Raw genomic sequence first — 20,172 nt, 5'->3', positions numbered from 1 at the left:
TGGACTGTGGGAGGAAACCGGAGCACCCGGAGGAAACCCACGCAGACACGGGGAGAACGTGCAAACTCCACACAGTCAGTCGCCTGAGTCGGGAATTGAACCCGGGTCTCTGGCGCTGTGAGGCAGCGGTGCTAACCACTGTGCCACCGTGCCGCCCACCAATGCCTAGATCAACACCAGATGGTCCATCCAGTTTCATTTCTTGATTGCAGCTTTATAGCAATTGATGCAACTCAGCGGCTTGCTAGGATATTTCAGAGAGCAGTTGAATGTCAACCACATTGCTGTGGGTCTGGAGTCACACGGCCAGACCAGGTTAGGATGGCAGATTTGCTTCCCTGAAGGCCAGATGGATTTTTCCGACAATTGGCAATGGTTACATAGTCATCAGTAGATTCTTAATTCCAATTTTTTTTTAAAAATTGAGTTTACATTCCACCATCTGCTGTGGTGGGAGTCAAACCCAGGTCCCCAGAACATCATCAGAGTTTCTGGATTAATACCATGAGGCCATTGCCTTTCCATGCTTGTGTAAACAATTGTACCATCTTGACCTGTATGACTCAAATCTGTGAGCTTCTAGGTTACTTGACTGTAGGAATTATCGTTTCCAGGCCCTTCACAGTATTCAATCAGGTACATCTACTCCACTTTTCTTTCTAACAAGCATAACTGAATTTCAAGGACAGGAACCCTTTAAAATATTTCCCATCCCTACTCAGCTTCACTAATCTGCCACCCATATTTAAGATTAGTTCTGTATAGACTGGATCTTCTAGTTCATGTTACATACTATACCCATGGAGTCGGCATTCAAGTTTCAATAAAGGCATTTAATGATTGAGGTGAAGGACCCAACCCATAGGGCAACACCAGGGTTGAAACGCATTCAGAAATTGTTGGTGAAACTCACCATGCCTACCAGCATCTCTGGGAAGAAAGCAGAGTTAACACTGAGTCCAGTGACACTTCATCAGACTCTTCCTTGTTTCAGATCTCCAACATCAGCAGTCCTTCATTTTATTCCAAACACCGGGGTTGGACAGAGTGAAAGTAAAAGGTGAGTGCACAAATAACCGCGTAGGAAACAGAAGGGACCCTCTTGTGGTGCAGTGGTAGTGTCCCTACCCTTGGAACAGGAGGCCTGGCTTCACAGTCCCACCTGCTCCTGAGGTGTGTAATAACATATCTGCACAGGTTGATTAGAAAAAGAGGTTAAATTTTTTTTTAGAAATTAATGCTGGAAATGTTTCCTGGCAAAATTCTTGTGGGCCATCAGTGTTTCTGTAAAGTAGCAATGATGCAGCTTTAGGAGATTCGAAAAGAAGCAAATGATTACAATAAAGCTTCCTCTTGTTAGCACCAGATATTGAGCTAGCATGGTACCACATTGTATTGTTACAGTGAGGTTCCCTTCAGCATACACTAGCAACTATGTATGGTTTATTTATTGTGTAATACTATAATACACTAACCAGAGCTGATAACTATTCAAATAATGAGTGCCATGCTGTGCATGTCCCACATTTTCTGTTAATAACAAAATAGTAAAATTACTTTGAGAATAAAGCTTTCTTTGATTGGAATGGTCTTAATCATGTGTATTATTGGCACAGTATAGTTAATTCTTTTCTCACTGCTGTTGGAATCAAACAAATTCTTATTTACATCTTTTAACAATAAAATGCATAGCTAGTTTAGCCTCATTATGGTCTTGTTACATGAATCCAAATGAGGCAGATTAATTTGTTTAGATGCTGTGTAAGCAACTATTATGGGAAATCATTGGAATTAGTATTCATTTCACGTTCACCTGGTATTAAAATGGACTACAAATTCTAACTCACTGAAAAAATACCATATATTGTTTGAAAAATGTTTAACAAAAATATTTATCATGACTGTGAGAATACGTAAAACCTCGTGGTTAAATGTACAAGTATTGCTGTTTTATGAACACAGAAATTGTCTTTTCACATGCTCTCATCGGCTGGATCTGTGACTCGAATTTCAATCACTCCAATCTTGCGGTGGATCACTTTTGCAAGTCTTTGTTTTATGAGAAGGTTTCCCCATCCCCACCCCAGCTTTGTTCCATTTGTAAGACTAAAGACTCGAGGTGAAATAATTGAATGCTCAATCAAAGAACCACCATGATGGGTGGAATGGCCTCCTGTTTTGTGTGACCCCATGAAGGAGAGTTTGAAGAATGGCACATCTTTTAAAATAACTAGGAAAGAATTGAATCCGATGAAGGAAATGCCAACAAAATGCAGTTCAGCACTGTCAAGATGCAGTAAAGATTAGGAGTTGTTGAAGGAAAATAAAATGTACACTTACATAGCACCTTTCACAACCACTGCATGACCAAAATGCTTCACTGTCAATACAAAGTGTTTTAGAAGTGTAGTCATTGCTGTATGTCAGCCAAATTGTGTGCAGCAACCTCCAACAAGCAATACTGTCACAGTGACCAAGTAATCTGTTACTGTAATGTTGATTGAGGGATAAATATTGGTCAAGACATTGAGTGTAGTGTTCAATGGGCACTGGAGTGTCAGCCAAGGTTATTGTGCTCAAGTTCTGGAGTGTAATTTGAAACTTCTGTCTCAGTGTTGAGAAACCTAACCAATCAAGCACAACTGAGAGAAGAATGGTTTACCCCAGGTGGAAGAAACAAAAATAAGCATCCTGAAGGTGGTTTTAGCAATGGGGGAATGTAGAATATTCCATCTGCAGTCAAGGGAAATAGCTGCTTGTTCTGTTTCAAACTATCCACTATTCAGCAAGAACCGGTTGGAGTGAAGGGTCTGTTTCTGTGCTGTATGATGTGTTAGGCTCTCTGCATAATTTACTGAAAGGTTTCTTATGTGGTTTAGTATTTACCCAGCTCCACTCATCACAACAACTGGACTGTTTTTATGGCTTTGACAGGAGCATTAATGAATCTGTGGGATGGAATAAATTTATGCAGTAATTACTATTTAATGATCAATTAACAGAGCAAGGGGAAATAAATTATCTCAATTCTGAGCATTAACATGTCAGAATAATTTACTTTGAGTCATAAGTTTGAAAGCTCGAGACTTGATATCAAATAACAATTTTATTTTTTTCATATTACTACCTTTTAAAGCACCAATAATGTCTATTAGATGGAGCAAGTTAAATCCCCTGATTGCTATCCAAAAACTCCACCCCAAAGAATATCAGTGAGAACAGGATTGGGTTGCCCATGATACCACTGTCCTGACAGCAACTAATGAACTAGACTTTCACTTAAGGAATGGCCACATAATTTGTTTTGGGATTACCAACTTTAGGAGAAGATTAGGAGCAGAGGGAAGACGGGTGATTCCAGATGCAAATTATGTTCCTCAGTCCTAGCTATCCTGTGATAAAACTTCCAGGATTAAGTTCAATTGCTGACCTCGCTTCTACAAGCACAGAGCAGAGAATCCGTTCAGGTTTGGGGTTTCTACCTACTGTATCATCCAAGCCGTGGTACTTGGTTTCCGGTTTGAAACAAGTATTTGGCGAAATTAAATCAGAGATGCCCACAAGAAATAGTATCAAAATTCTCACAGGAGCTTATCTCTGCAATTCTTGCATGTCTAATAAGAGAAATCCTCATTCCCATAAACCCATATTTACCATGGTTAACCCAGCTAGCCTTCATCACACTTTGCTGTTCCAGTTTCATATCCTATCTAGATTCTGCTGTTTATCAACTAACCTGCTCGCCACCAACTCCTCTGTGGCAGTCAGGTAGCTCATCAGAATTCCATCCCATTTTCAAACAATGACTAACCTATGTTAATAAGCGTTTGAATGTGGTGTGGCTACTTTTCATCATCACACGTTTTAGGAGCTACTGCAATTTTGCAACTCTTTCCATTCCCTGTCCCCAAGTCGGTTCATAAAACATGCAAACTCCACACGACCACACTCCACACTCTCCCAAATTAGCCTGGCTGTTCCAGACTCACTGAACTAGAGGATGCAATCACATCTTTTGAGAGTTGTACTGACCAGTTTCCATCACTATGTGGGGCTCTAACAAAAGGAATATAGAGGCCAGAAATTACTGGCAGTGTAATGGTGAGCTCACAGTGTTCTGCAAAGACATTACAGCACATCTAGCCCATCATGTCCACGTTGACTCTGAGTAGAGCAATCCAGTCAGTCCAATTCCCCCCACCAACTCTATCCCCATCATCCTGCAACTTTACTTTCCACAAACATTCACTTAATTGCCTTTTTGAGATCCCTCCACCTCTGACCTCCCAGCCCCATACTGGCAATGAGTTCTCAGGCTTCACCCAATCTAGTCCCACCTGCCAGCACCCGACCCATACCCCTCCAAAACCTTCCTATCCATATACCCATCCAAATGCCTTTTAAATGTTGCAATTGTACCAGCCTCCCCCACTCCCTCTGACAGCTCACTCCATACATATATCAAATCTCTCCTGCATCAAGGAAACAACCCCAGTGCCTCTGAACCAACCCTGCAGCCAAAATCCAGCATCCCTAGAACTACTGTGCCAAATTTTCACTGGACCCGCAGCCAAACCAGGACCCTAGCCTTCTTAGAATCTGGTGATCAGAACTGTATACACTGTTCTAATTGTACCCTAACCAAAGCAACTGTGAGTTTATGGCACCTGCCATTATTAATAAAGATAAGTTTACTGTGGTTACCAATATTGACGTATACATAACCTGGCAATTCATGATGTCAGAAGGGCTACGCCACAAAATGTGAATTGTCATAAATTGCTGATTGCTATTTATCCTCATAAAACTGAAAGCTTGAGATTAAACTCTCTGTGAGCATCAAGAAATTGCTGGACTCGTGCTGTGAATATGAATGGATCTCACTGAGGTCTTGTAGTTAATGTCATAAGGATACTGTTGGTGATGTGATTGTAGGCCTAATATGAAACTCAACCTCGCTGGTCTGAAAATTTAAGCCATGGAGTCTCAGCCTTTTTTTTTGTTGTAAATTTTAAGTTTCCATTTTGTCTCCCCCTCTTCTCTCTCTCATTGTCTCACATTGGGTGGAGAGAAGGATCTTCAGCCCGTCAGGCACTTAAGTGGACACCAACAGATCTTCCTCCTGACTGAGAACCCAGAAGAATGGCAGCCTGTCTGCAGTCACCTAGCCAGGAGTTCCAACACTCAATTGCACCACAGAGAAGGAGGTTGTGCCTGCTGCTGGCAGATCTGAGTCTCAGGATCAAGCAGTGATCCTGCGAGAAAGGTGGGTGTTGTCAAGAGTGGCTCATTGAGTAGGGTCATGGGGGTGTCACCTGGAGATGGGGGAGGCTCTTGAGGTCAAAATCTCTTTTCTCTGCTTCTATTTTGTCAGCCATCTTGAATTTGACATACCAAAACCTGTGGAATAACAAGCATATAGAAATGTTTTTAACACATTTACATAGTGCCTTAAGTCACGGAATGATTGAATTGTACTTCTTTCGATCTAGATCACTGCATTCACTGCTCAGTGTGGTCTGCTCTACACCAGGAAGAGCAAAAGTAGATAGGGTGACTGCCTTACAGAACACCAAGCTGTCCACGTGACCCCAAAATTCTGGCTACCTATTCACCAATCCATTTTCAATGATTGTTGAAAAGTGTGATCCATGGCATAATCTTATTCATGTCCTTTAGGTTAGGGAAGGAAATCTGCTACCTTTATCTGGTCTGGCCTAGAGGTGATTCCAGACCCACAGCTATGGGGTTTATTCTTAACTGCCCTCTAAAAATGGTTTATCAACCCACTCGTATCCAAAGCAATTAAGGATGAGCAATAAACGGGCAGCACGGTGGCACAGGGGTTAGCACTACAGCCTCTCAGTGCCAGAGACCCGGGTTCAATTCCCGCCTCAGGCGACTGTCTGTATGGAGTTTGCACATTCTCCCCGTGTCTGGGTAGGTTTGCTCCGGGTGCTCTGGTTTTCTCCCACAATCCAAAAATGTGCAGGTTAGGTGAATTGGCCATGCTGAATTGCCCATAGTGTTAGATGTAGGTGGGTTGCGCTTTGGCGGGTCGGTGTGGACTTGTTGGGCTGAAGGACCTGTTTCCACACTGTACTCAAATCTAAATCTAAATCAAATTTAGTCAGTGATGCCCACATCCCATATATGTATTTAAAATTACAAAAACCAAGTATGACATGGAGATATTAGATCATATGATGACAAACTTGGTCAAAGTAAGCTTTTCTAAGTATCTCAATGTGCAAACATGTAGGCACGGGTTTTAGAGTCTAAAGCTGATGAAGTAAGGGGGCACCAATCATTGGGAGCAATTAAAATCTGAGGCCAGAATTAGAGGAGTGGAAATATCTTGCAGGGTTTTTGGGCTTCCATTTTTAAAATTTTTGTGGCGTATTTCTTGTAATAAAAGCAAAAATGCTGCAAACATTGAAAATCTAAAATGAATACAGTCTGAAAAATAAGTTTCAGAGTGGATTTAAAATGTTAAGTCTATTCTCTCTCCACAGACGCTGCCAGACTTGTTGAGTTTCTCTAGAACTTTCTCTGGGTATGTTTCTTCTGTTGTGAGAATAGATCTTTTCAATCAGCATATTCAAAGATGTTACAACACATCTCTGGAGTAGATGCAACTTGAACCAGGTTCTCTTGGCTTGGAGGTCAGGACATTACCATTGTGCCATCCAACCTATTAAAATAAACCTTTGCAATTTCCATTTCCAAGAGAGTCAAATAGATTTTTTTTTCTTCTAATCAGCCTGTTCAACCAGACACTTCAAGGGTTACATCTGAAACATTGACTTCTCCACCTCCTGATGCTGCCTGGCTTGCTGTGTTCTTCCACCCTCTTGCTTGTCTACCTTGGATTCCAACATCTCTAACACACTCCTGGAACATACAGGACGTCAACCCCTGAGTCTCCTGGGTACAGACACTATGACTGTGCCACAGAACTCTTTTTTAAAAAAAATAAACTGTTTGCAACTTGCAACGCCCATTGAATAAAGTAGATATTTTCTAATCAACCTGTTCAGAGATGTTATAACACACCTCTGGAGCAGCCTCCTGGCTCAGCGACACAAAGGTTCCTTTTAAAAATAATATGTTAGCAACTTTCATCACCAATAGGGTTCTGGACCAAACTCTTCAGAGGTGTCATAACATGCCCTCAGCACCATGAGCCTGGGTATCCTGGCTCAGAAATGCTGATGCTTCTGGGCAGGGGCCAGTTGCAATGCAGTGCAGCGACTCATCCTGCCTAGGGGGCAGCAGCGCTGGCGCTCGGCTTTCCCCCTCGTGTTGCTGGGAGTACGTCACGCTCGGCGGAGGGAGTGAGTGATGGAGGCAGAGAATGAATGAATGAATAAGTGAGTGAGTGTTGGAGGGAGGAGGTTTTGGTTCTGTATGAGGGGGGGCGGGGCTGCCTGGGTTTTGGGGATGGGGATTGAGGTGGCGGCGGGGAAGCCTGAGGTAGCCCCGGAGGCTACACATCCCCCTCAAGAGCCTCGGGCCTACCTACAACTTTACCCCAAGTGTACACCGCTCCCTGTTCTTTTATCTTTGGGTTAAACCATCTTCAGGAGGGCGTTTGATTTCTTCAGAACGTTAAATTTGCCTGCTGTGGTTTGAATGCAGTTAAAATGTATGATTTTAGTTAAGTTGCATTGATTATGGTATGGAGAAACCACATTTCAGCATGAAACATCCACACAATGTCTTCAATATAATAGTTAAAAATCACACCAGGTTATAGGTCAACAGGTTTAATTAGAAGCACACTAGCTTTTGGAGCGCTGGATCTTCAGGTCTCCAAATCATGTTCAATATAATAGCACCAGCTTTCGGTGAGCTCCAAAAGCTACTGCTTCCAAGTAAACCTGTTGGACTATCACCTGTATTCGGTGATTTTTAAGTTTGTACATCCCGGTCCAACACTGGCACCTCCACATCACGTCTTCAGTGTAATAGACTAGAAGAACACTCCAGCAATGGATGTGGGGATAGTACTGAAGATGGGGTGGCTCGCTGGTTAGCCCTGCTGCCTCACAGGAGCCTGGGTTTGATTTCAGCCTTGGGTGACTGTGTGAAGTCTGCATGTTCTCCCAGTGTCTGCATAGATTTCCTCCATGTTGTTATCTGCTGGCTGTAGTGTCTTATACTTCGTTTGTCCATTAGTTTTAGAATCTCAAACAAAATACTGGATATTGGAGGTCTGAAAGAAGAGTAGTCATTGGATTTGCAGTGTTAACTGTGTTTCTATCTCTGCAGATGTTGATAAACCCACTGAGTATTTTCATTTGACTCTCACTGTAAGGTGCAATTATTACCAAGCTCTCCATATTTCAGATAAACAATGGAAAAATGCTAGAGATACTCAGTAGGTACTCCTGCATCTGCGGAGAGAAGAACAGATGTAATGTTTCAGGTTCATGACCTTTTGCCAGAAGTGAAAAATATTAGTGATGTAATGGGGTTTCATTTGAGTACAGATGCAGGGATTAGAATAAAGAAACCAAAGACATATCTAGAGTTATAAATGGGAATTGTAGGATCATTGTCAATGGCTGCAGTCTGAAACAGAGTGAGAAACATTTATAGTCTGAAGTTAAACTCGATATTGAATCCAGAAGACTGTAAAGCACCTACTTGGAAGAAAAATACTAGTCTTCAACTTCATTGAACAGCTGCAGGAAACCAACAATCATTGAAAATGGATTGGTGAATAGGTAGCCAGAATTTTGGGGTCACGTGGACAGCATGGTGTTCTGTAAGGCAGTCACCCAATCTTCTTTTGTTCTTCCTGGTGTAGAGCAGACCACACTGTGCAGTGAATGCAGTGATCTAGATTGAAAGAAGTACAATTCAATCATTCCGTGACTTGGCATAAGTGAGTTTGGCATCTTGGTCAGTGAGGATGCAAAAAGATGGTTCTTAAGAAGAGTCATACTGGACTCAAAACATTAATTTTCTTTCTTTAACCACAGATGCTGCCAGAGAAAGATGTAAAAGAGACCTAAGGGGCAATATTTTCATACAGAGGGTGGTACATGTATGGAATGAGCTGCCAGAAGAAGTGGTGGGGGCTGGTACAATTGCAACATTTAAAAGGCATTTGGTTGGGTATGTGAATAAGAAAGGTTTGGAGGGATATGGGCCGGGTGCTGGCAGGTGGGACTAGATTGGGTTGGGATATCTGTTTGGCATTAACGGGTTGGACCGAAGGGTCTGTTTCCATGCTATACATCTCTATGACTCTATGACCTGCTGAGATTCTCCAACATTCTCTAAGGTAGATATAGTCTTTTGCACTTAGCTGGGAGAATGCCTATGGAAGAAGTGAAGGTGTTGGGGATAATTTGAAGAGTGAATCTGGGGTTGCAGACTGGACAATTCCCTTTTGAAATACTGAAAGTGAAAGTAAGGTGCACTGATTGTGGAGTCACACTTGGGATAACATACAATGATCAATTGAATGCAGAGACTTGATATTGAAAGACAAAAGAGACTTTATTATGTCCGGGTGTCTGCATTTTGACTAGGCTGCAGTTACTGTGAGGCGAAAATTAGTTGGGTTGTCTAGCAATGATCTGTCACAAAGCAGTGTATCATCGAGAATTGACATTTCAGTCATGCTGGAGGAGAAAGTGAGGACTGCAGATGCTGGAGATCAGAGCTGAAAATGTGTTGCTGGAAAAGCGCAGCAGGTCAGGCAGCATCCAAAGAGCAGAAGAATTGATGTTTCTGGCATGAGCCCTTCTTCAGGAATGAGGAAAGTGTGTCCAGCAGGCTAAGATAAAAGGTAGGGAGGAGGGACTTGGGGGAGGGGAGTTGGAAATGCGATAGGTGGAAGGAGGTCAAGGTGAGGGTGATAGGCCGGAGTGGGGGTGGGGGCGGAGAGGTCAGGAAGAAGATTGCAGGTTAGGAGGGCGGTGCTGAGTTCGAGGGATTTGACTGAGACAAAGTGGGGGGAGGGGAAATGAGGAAACTGGAGAAATCTAGGTTCATCCCTTGTGGTTGGAGTGTTCTAGGCGGAAGATGAGGCGCTCTTCCTCCAGTCGTAGTGTTGCTATGGTCTGGCGATGGGCAGAGGAGATGAACTGGGGTGTGCAGTGAGAGAGGGACTCACTGAAATCCTTGTAGAGGATTTCAGTCATGCTGCCATTTTTGTATTCATAACTTACTGAAAACAGCTTGATATAGGAGGCAGGATAACTACATCTATCAATTGCTGCCAAGTTTTTCAAACAAGAAAACTGTCTTTTTTGTGGGGGGTGATATTCTTTACAAATTGATTTTTAAAGAATTTGTTTAAAAAGTTCCATTTTTTTCGAAGAATTCACAGGTTTGGAGGAGTTTCTGATTGTATGATCAAGCCATCAAGGATTGCACACTGTATGGGAGCATAATCTCTCAAAATGGAGCAGGGTAAGTTTCCCTTTTATTTTTAAAGACCATATCGTGGGTGGCACGGTGGCACAGTGATTAGCACTGCTGCCTCACAGCGCCTGAGACCCGGGTTCAATTCCCGACTCAGGCGACTGACTGTGTGGAGTTTGCACGTTCTCCCCGTGTCTGCGTGGGTTTCCTCCAGGTGCTCCGGTTTCCTCCCACAGTCCAAAAATGTGCAGGTTAGGTGAATTGGCCATGCTAAATTGCCCATAGTGTTAGGTAGGGGTAAAATGTAGGGGTATGGGTGGGTTACGCTTCGGCGGGTCGGTGTGAACTTGTTGGGCCGAAGGGCCTGTTTCCACACTGTAAGTCTAATCTAATCTAATCAAATTTTGTGTCATATCTCTGTACAGCATAACTTGAGCATGAGGTGCAGCTTCTCCAGTGCAAGATTTGCTAAATTGCAGAAAGAAATTTGAGTGCAGTTATGTTCTTGTGCAGAAAGCAACAATACTCTCAAGTGAACTTGCTGTTCAAATGCTTCCCTTGGCTGATTACTGCAGGAAGCTTGCTGAACGTTGTTGTTTTTATTTTGAAAGAACAATTTGACTAAAAGATATGTTGGTTAATGAATTTTTGACTGGTACCTGAAGAAATCGAGAGAGATAGAGAACAGAAATATGTAGTCGCACTATCCTCACCATGTCAGGAGGTCAGCTGACAAAGGAGCAGCACTCTTAAAGCTTGGGATTTCAAATAAACCTGTGGGACTATAACCTGACGTCATGTGAATTCTGATTATGTCAGGACGTCAGCCAACTTGACTCAGACTAAGGATCAAATTTGAGATTATGTGGTCGTGTTACTGCTGCAGGTTCAGTGGAAAGCGTCAATGGTTTTTTTCTGACATACACGTTATGAGCGATACTTTAAGGACAATAATGGAAGTTGCTCTGCTCTTGCAAATGTTAGGGTTACTTCTATTCCAGTTCTTCTTTCACAAAGCTGCTCTTTTCCTGGGTATAGTTACAGTATAGAGGTACTGATGCCTTGTCAGTGTGATGACCCTTGCAGTAACAGCAATACCAATTTGCATTTATATGGCACCTTCCAATTAAAATAAGGTCTTTCATGCAAGTGTTATCAAACAAAATCTTATACAGACACTTACTTTGAAATTGCTTTGTGACCTTGTTTTTTTTTCCCCTTGGGGATGTGTTCATCACTGGCATTTTTTCTTTGCAACCCTAATTGCTCTTGAACTGAATGGTTTGGTAGGCCATTTCTGAGGGCACTTCAGGGTTTGAAATTGAGTGTAGCCCAGACCAGGTAAGAATGTCAGATTTCATTTCTTTCAGACCATTAGTGAAACTGGTTGCTTTTTTAATGGCAGTCAACAATGGTTTAATGGTAACTAGAATCACAGAATCCCTACAGCATGAACGAAGTCATTCAGCCCACTGAGCCAGCACTGACGATCCACAAGCATCCTACCCCAAAGCAAACCCTCACCATTTTTCATGGCTAACCCACCTAGCCTGTGCATCCCTGGACACTACAGGGAAACTTAGCACTGTCAACCCACTGAACCTGTATCACTTTGGACTGTGGGAGGGAACCGGAGCACCCAGAAAAAAACTCTTGCAGATGCAGGGAGAGCGTGTAAAATTCACAAAGACAGTCACCTGAGGTTAGAATCGAACCTGGTCCCTGGTGCTGTGAGGCAGTAGTGCTAACTACTGAGTCACTGTGCAGCCCACAAAAGAAATTAATGAGAATACTGATGAGTGGGATTAAGAAAATAACATCACTAATGATCTAGGAAATTTCCTCGAAGAAATACCAGTTATATGCATGTACTACTGAGACTAATGTTCTATTTCATATACCCATGTCCCCAGAGTATTATTCTGAGCCAAGAATACTTGATTGCTAATCCACTGACTTCACCTCCAAGTTTCTTTCAAATGATCTCCTCTATAAGCACCCTGTTCTCCTATATTATTGACATGCTTGTTAAATCCCAATATGACTCTATGACTGTACTGTATTAACTGTGGACAATACTTCAGCCACAACTCTATCACCAAACCTGTCTACTTCCACCATCAGAATATTATCTGGTGTCACCACGCCTGACCTCAGCTGCTGAAATCCTTATCTGTGCCTTTGTCACATCTTGCATTTACTACTCCAAAACTTGGCCATCTGCCCATTTTCCACTTTATGCAAACTTGTGTATATTCGAAACTCTCGGTTTGTACAACGTAATTTGCATCCAGCCTTGTTTGCTCTGTGCTAGCTGACGTATGTTAACTCTTGCCCAGGCAACACAACTCTCAACAACAACTTTATGTATAAATTAATGAAGCTCCCCAAAGCAGCACACCAAAACATTGTAAAACTAGGTCTAAAACTACATCAGATATTGTGTAAAACTGCCAATAGCTCGGTCAAAGAGGTACGCTTTAAAGTGGGTCTTAAAGGAGGAAAGTGAGGTAGAGAGGCACGTTGTTCAGAGAAATGGATGCTGAAGGTAGGTGCTCTCATCTTTTTTCCATCTCTTATTTTATCAGGAATCTCTTACTGCTTGCTTGTGTGTTGGAAGGATTTATAGGTTGATAGTCAACCTGTTTTGACACATTTTAAATGCATCCTCCTTGGTCATCAAGGAATGAATGAATTCAAGCTTGGAGATCTGGCTCAGAAACAGGGACATTATCCACGGCACCACAAGACCTCCTCCAGGGAGTTATATGTGCACAAATCATTGCAGGTAACAGGGAAAGTTGGGAAAGATATTTGGGTTCCCAGGCTTTATAAATAGTAGCTTAGATCACCAAAGCAAGGAAGTTATGCTGAAAGTTTCTGAAATATTGGTTCAGCCTCATCTAGAGGTTTTTTGTCTGATTCTGGACACCATATTTCAGGAATGATGTGAAGACTTTAGGTAAGTTCAGGAAATACTGAAAGGAATGATTCCACGTGTGGGAGGCTTCAGTTACATAGATAAGCTGGGCTGTTCTCCTTAGAAAAATGGTTGTGAGGGGATTTAACAGAGGTGTTCACGATGTGAGGAATTTAGACTGAGTAGGTAGAGAAATTATTTCCACGGATGGAAGAATCAAGAATCAAAAGATACTAATTTGAGGTGATTAGCAAACAAAGCAGTGGTAATAAGGGGGAAAAAAGATATTTTCAAGCAGCAATTGGTTTGGATCTGAAATTCACTGCCTGAGTGTGATGGAGTTCAGTTGTGATCTTCAAAAGGCAATTGGATCATTACCTAAGGACACAGAAAGGATAGTACTCTGAGGAAAAGATGGGGAAGTAGGTCCAGTTGATTGGCTTTTGCAGAGGACTAGCACAAACACAGTATGCTGAATGGTTTTGTTCTGTGAAATAACTATTATTTGACCTTATGGTTCCTTTAATTTTGTTCTGTAAGCCTCTGAGATTCATGCAAAACAATAACTTGAGTGTTTGGTATCAGATTTTTTTTCTTTCTTTGATTTCCAAATTTCTGACTAAAGGAAATCAGAAGCTCCCATTCTGATTGGGAGAGGGAAGACCGTGAATTTAGTGCCGAGAGTTTTTCAATTATTCTACTCTCTTGCACTGTTGAGTTCAGTGACTCTTTCCCAACTGTCCTTCCATTAGCATTTCTCATTAAAGTCAATATCCTAAAACAAATATCTAGCAGTCAAATAAAAAGATGTTCCTAACGTAAGTTAATCATTGTATAGTTAGGTCATGTGTGAAATCCTGAAAGAGAAGATATTTTGTCAAAGTTTTTCTTCACGCACTGATCAGGACTGTCACTTTAAGGGGAAAATCAAAATTTATATTACATGAGAGGAAAGTGCAAAATAATTGGCTTTTCTTTGTAGAGACATGGAGCATGCACCCATGAATGATGATTGACAATTAACTGTCAGGCTGTGTTTACATTTTAAACTGTGATAGTTGACTATAATCAGGGCATTTGAAAAATGAACAGATGAATGGTTATTTGAATTGAAAGGCTGCGTACATGTTCTTTCTGCCTTCAAAGACAGGGCACTGATCCCTTTTCTCCTATAAGTTGCTCTACCTATATCATTGACCAAGTTTTCACTCACATATCCGATGTCTTAACATTAAAGGTGCTATATAATAAAATGTATTTTATTTATTGATGCCGTAATGGAAGTTTCTAAACTAAGGATTTCACTTTTATGAGTTTGGAATTAATTGATTTTTCTGCACTGTGCAGGATCCTGGATTTGTTGTGAGAAGTTGGCAGTCCTCCACGGGGGCTTTCTGTTAGCCAAGAAGCAAAGTCAGCACAATATGCTTTTGGAAATGAAAAAATCTGATTGGACAACCTTAGGGAAACCTATTGTCTGTGCTGTACATGAGATCTGTAATGGAAGGACTGACTTGGCAGAGGATCCTACAGAAACCAAGCACTGGCAGAGGAAAGTACTTGCTTTTGTCTGGGCAAAGCTACTGAACTCTAATGTAACTGGGTCTAATATTAAGGAGGAACTGGATTCAGATGCTGAACGTGATCGAAGGTGGAAGGAAGACCTCTTCTTTTCAGCGGAAAGCATGATTCCAGAGATAAATCACACTGTTTTATTTGAGATAGTAAAATCACTGGGGGCCTCCGATGTCTTTGTTGAGTTACTTTCAGAATTGCCAGCTGATGCAAGCTGTCGGGAAATGACTCATTTTGTGGACCATGTTCTTGATGGAACCTGTGATGATGATGTGGTCATGTTTCTAGATGTATGGTGGGAATTAATGAAACAACATGATGGACAAAAGGATGGAATTGTTCAAACGTTTGGAGAGGAGGCTAAAAAGTACTTGGCACATGCGGCTGATGAATTTAGTCATTCATCTAAGAGACTCAAACTAGATCCTGATGTTTCTTCTTTGTTCCCTTCAGTGAGCGTGCCTGTAACTTCACGTGACCTACCCATTCCTTCTCTGCTACTAGATGGTCTTAAGAGATTGAAAAGTCATATAAAACCTTATGTTTATAAGTGTTCTGCCCTAGCAAAGCTGTCAGACATGATACGCAACTCAGTTCTTTCTGAAAATATTGTTGAAGTGTCTACTAAGGTATATTTGGAGAAATTTGCCAGACTGATTACATTAAGTAATCCTGAAGTCCAAACGTTGCCAATACCAAAAATATTCATCAGGAATGTGAAAGAGACAGAGAGAGAGCTGAGAGCCACATCTCAGAAGTCTTCATTCCAGCTTCCTGAGGGAGCACTGACAGTAGGGATTGAGTTGCTTGCTGATCTCCTCCACTCATGGGTAAATGAACTCCAAAGCGAGCCTGAGGATGACACTGAAATTCAGAAGAGACACCTGGCTATTTATAGAACAGCAGAAAGTTTAAAATGCTTCCGTGAAATCTGTCCCCTGCTCCAAAAATCCAAGATGGTATCTGAAGATGCCAAGAAAAATCTGTCTGATCTCTTGCTGAATTCAGCCACTTTTGTTCAGCAGATTGGCACGCTCGTGCCTTTAGATGATGCTGCTACTACAGATAAAGTTAAATTTTCCATTGTTTTGACGATAATTGATAGAAGAATGGAAAGATATGCAGAAATATGTGAAATATTTGCATCTAGTCCTGATTGGGCTTTATCAGCTGATGGTTGGCTTGATTGTCTTGAAAGAAACCGGGACATTTTTCAAAATACTGATTTCGTATTGAGATTAGCTGGAACGCTTAAAGGCATTTCATCCAGTGGGATCAGTGAAATGTCAAAGATGAAACGACTGATGAATATCATTTTAGATTGCTTGACTGCACTGTCAGTTGCTGACAAAAATAAAGCTCTGTTGGGGATCCTGTCCTCTTATGATAGCAAAGGCCTCTGTAGAGATGAGGGAGCTTTTAAGGACTGGTTTGAAGAGGAGGTGAACATGGTGTTTAACTGTATTACGCAGAGCGAGGCTGCAAAGAACTTTGATAAAGCAGTGAACGCTATTGCAAGAGTTGCTTTTTTAAATCCAGAAGCCACTCTGCAGAAGGCGTGCCACTTGGCTGCAGTGAATCTGGGTGCCCATAAGCTACTTGGCCAGATCCTGAAAAACTTGCCAGCGCTGACTTTTAAGGACAAGCTGTCTTCAGACGGGCTCAATATCTTCGCCAAGTGTCTCCTGGAAGCTGCTTGGGATAGCTTTGCCACCACTAAAGGTGAAAATCAATTTCTTGAATTCTTGACATCTCTTATGGAACCAGGAGAAGGAATTAATGAAGAATCCCCAAGTCCTCTCCTCCAGCCAGCAGATGCTACAAAGATATTTGTCCTTCCTTATCTAATGGAAAGCAACTCGAGTGTCGAGTTTCCTCTTAAAGTCCTTAACAGTGCTCTAAAGACTCCGTTGACAGATGACGGGACCAAAGAACATTGGCTACTTGCCTGTTGCCCTTTCCCCCTCATTTTTGCTCTTTCTCAGCTTCTGGAGCAATGCATTTTGTGCTGGGAGGAGGACAGTAATAAAACATCAAATCACATTTCTATAGAAACAAAAGGTCTCCTGATTGAGACGTTGAACATAGTTTGTGATGTTGTTGGACAGATCATTTCTGGAAATCCAGATATGTGGTCTACATCTGTTTGTTGGTTGTACAGAAAAACTGAACAGTTGGACTGGACTATGCGTCTTTGGTTAAAAAGTATCTTTGGGGACCATTTCAAATACGAGGTACCTGCCACACTGTTTGAGGTGTGTGATCTTTCAGATGATGGTTGGTCACCACTCAACCTTCCACAGTATGGTCCAGGCACTGGACTTTTGGCATGGGTGGAATGTTGTTGTATCTCTACTAATATGATGGAGTGCATGCTGTCTCATCTAACAATTGATGCTAAAAATGTTGAGGAGATCAATATGTTTAGCAAAGGTTTTCTAATTGCACTGATCCAGGTGCTGCCTTGGTGCAGCTGTAGTGAATGGAAACGCCTCAACCATGTTGTGAACAGCCTTCTGCAGCGCGAATTGCTTCATGTGCCATATACCCTGGAATATGTTCACTATATGCCATTGCTCAACCTCCGACCTTTTGCCCATCACCTACAGTTCTCTCAGCTTTTACTGAGGGCCTTTCAGCTGATCTGCAGTTGTAGCTGCTCTGACTGGCTTCCAGCAGCCGGGTGGAAGTATGTAGCACGACAGTGTGCTGGTAGTATGTCAGACATCTTGGAGTCTCTGAGGTGCAGACTCAAAGAGCATGGAACTCAGAATCCGGATGGAAGTCAGGAAGCCACTTTTGTTGTCATGCAGCTCTTTTGCCATGTGATTCACATTATGGTAATGATGCCCAGCGGTACGTCTGAGCCCCTTTATTACGTAGCCTTGGAGCTGCTTTCCCAGTATGAGATCCTGACAACGGCCAATTCCACTACCTCTGGGCTACTCAGCAAAGTCGATGAAAAACACTTCCTCTATACCATTGCTGAGAATCTGTCCAGCGAAGAGCAACGTTCTGTACTCCTGCAGAAAATCAGCAAAATCTGTTGAGTTACAAAATCAGACTTTGCTGGAAAATTTCAGCAGGACTGGTAGCATCTGTGGAGAGAAGTCACTTACTCTTTTGCATTGAGTGACCCTTCTCTAGAACTGATAGTAGCTAGGAAAAGATTGGCTTTTATGCAGAAGATAGAGTTGGGGGCAGGACTGTCAGGAGGTAAAAGTTTACTCCTTGTCATTCTTCCCACCCTATCTTCCCACCTTTTTCCGAGCTACTATCAGAAAGGATCACTTGACCCAAAATGTTACCTCTGATTTCTTTCCACAGATGCAGCCAGACCTGCTGAAATTTTCCAACAATTTCTGTTTTTGTTTCTGGTTTCCAGCATCCATGGCCTTTGTAAAATCTGTTGAGTAGTTTATGGCTGTCCATGAGCTGCTGGAATTTGGCATTGCAAGGGTGTTTTATTGTATGGAAAAGTTGAATCTTGTTTCAGAGACTCCTGTGCAAGTCCTGCGAAGCAAAGGAAACTCAAAGTTACCAGAGCGCAATTAAATTGAGACTGAATACTGAGTTGTTTATAGCCATCTCCGGACCCTGAGTTGAAAGTGTAAGGTCTCAGTGTAAATCAGTGTACATGTTGAGAGTGCAACTCAATGTTTTTATTAAAGTTAATTTCTTTATTTTGCCTTTTTTAAGGGCTTCGTGAGTTCCTGAGCAGCCAAGGTACTGCCAGATTCTACCCTAGTTGATTTAAAACAAAATCATTCTCCCCCAGATTTTATTTTCCTCCATGGTTTGTAAATATTAAAAAAACTTCTCAAATTTTGTCTTGTCATGAGATTTTATTTACTGTATACCAATTATTCCACTTTTATCATTGTGGACGGGAAATTATTTTGGTGCATTTATTTTGTTGATCTACTGTGGTACAAACAAAATATCAAGCTGTTTCTTTTGAAATCTGAAAGAAATTCAACTCAATACTACTAAAAATGTAAGTGCAAATCTTGATGGAAAACTCTTTTTCCCCTGCTCCAAATGGACCTGGTAACTTATGATGGAAATCTAATGGCAGTGATGGAGTGGCGATATCATTCCAAATCAGGATGTGAGACTTTTGGGAGTACTTGAAGGTGGTGGTGTTTCCATGTATCTGCTGTTCTTCGTCGTCTAGTTATAGAGATTGCAGATTTTAAGGGTGCTGACTCAGGAGCCTTGGCAAGTTGCTGCAGTGCACCTTGGAATTGGTACACACCGCTGCCATTGAGTGTCAGTTGTGTACGGAGCAAGTGTTTAAAGTCATGGCTGTGCTACTGATCAATTGACTTGCTTCACCCTGGAACATTGAGTCGTAGCGCAATGCAGCACAGAAACAGACCCTTCGGTCCAACTCGCCCATGGTAACCAGATATCCGATATTAATCTAGTCCCATTTGCTAACATTTGGCTCATAACCCTCTAAACCTTCTTATTCATATACCTTTCTAGATGCCTTTTAAATGTTGTAATTGTACCAGCCTCCATCACTTTCTCTGGCAGCTCATTCCATACATGCACCATCCTCTGCATCAAAATGTTGCCCCCAAGGTCCCTGTTGAATCTTTCCCCTCTTACCTTAAAGCTATGCCCTCTAGTTTTGGACTCTTCCATTTCAGGGAAAAGACCTTGTCTTATTTTTCCTTTCCTCACCTCTCATGATTTGATTCTATTATTGTTAAACAGAGTGGTACATGAATTCCGAGTACTGATCAGTAATTAAGCATCAGCTTAATTTCACACTCGAGGGCTGCAGCAAACATGATCTGGAACCAGTTCCCAGGTTTCAAATTACATCAGATTGCAGAATGAACTTGGACTGGTAGTTGAAAATTGTCTACGCTTGGTTAGTTTATGACAGGTGGAGTAAACATTGAAGGCCGTTACGAAAACAGAAAGTGCTGGAGAAACTCAACAGATGCACAGCTGCAGAGAGAAAAACAGAACCACTACTTCAAATCCAGTGATATGTTGTTGAAACTGAAAATTAAAGGCTGGTATTTATCCTGATGACAGATGAGAGTGAACAGAATACATGGAAATAGAGCCCAGAGAGAGAAAGCACTATCACCAGCTACACCACTCACTCCAACTCCTCCCCACCAAACAGCCACTGAATTCAAAACACCAACTCTGTTCCTCTCATTCCAGACTTGGTGAGCCTCTCCATCACCTTGTCGTTTTTCAGATTTGTAACATCCACAATTCTTTGTTTTATTGAAGTTATTAGCTTGTTTTCAGTTTGGAATAATTAA

General features: G+C 41.9%; 1 protein-coding gene across 3 annotated transcripts; it reads left to right on the top strand.

The window, feature by feature from the left end:
- Positions 1–7,312: 7,312 nt before the first annotated feature.
- Positions 7,313–18,667, top strand: gemin4 (gem (nuclear organelle) associated protein 4). 3 transcript variants are annotated; one of them, XM_060847978.1, is made up of 3 exons: positions 7,313–7,373; positions 10,340–10,431; positions 14,651–18,667. In XM_060847978.1, exons 2-3 carry the CDS (start codon positions 10,422–10,424, stop codon positions 17,926–17,928), a joined length of 3,288 nt encoding a protein of 1,095 aa, XP_060703961.1. In that variant the 5' UTR covers positions 7,313–7,373; positions 10,340–10,421; the 3' UTR covers positions 17,929–18,667. The 3 variants fall into 3 exon arrangements, with proteins under 3 accessions (XP_060703961.1, XP_060703963.1, XP_060703962.1); XM_060847979.1 differs by having other exon boundaries at positions 7,338–7,377; XM_060847980.1 differs by lacking the exon at positions 10,340–10,431 and having other exon boundaries at positions 7,331–7,373.
- Positions 18,668–20,172: the final 1,505 nt, after the last annotated feature.

The sequence above is a fragment of the Hemiscyllium ocellatum genome, chromosome 31 (assembly GCF_020745735.1).
Source record: "Hemiscyllium ocellatum isolate sHemOce1 chromosome 31, sHemOce1.pat.X.cur, whole genome shotgun sequence".
In the NCBI taxonomy this organism is placed as follows: Eukaryota; Metazoa; Chordata; class Chondrichthyes; order Orectolobiformes; family Hemiscylliidae; genus Hemiscyllium; species Hemiscyllium ocellatum.
Note: the sequence above shows the minus strand (reverse complement) of the source record. Positions and strands in the feature narration are given on the sequence as shown.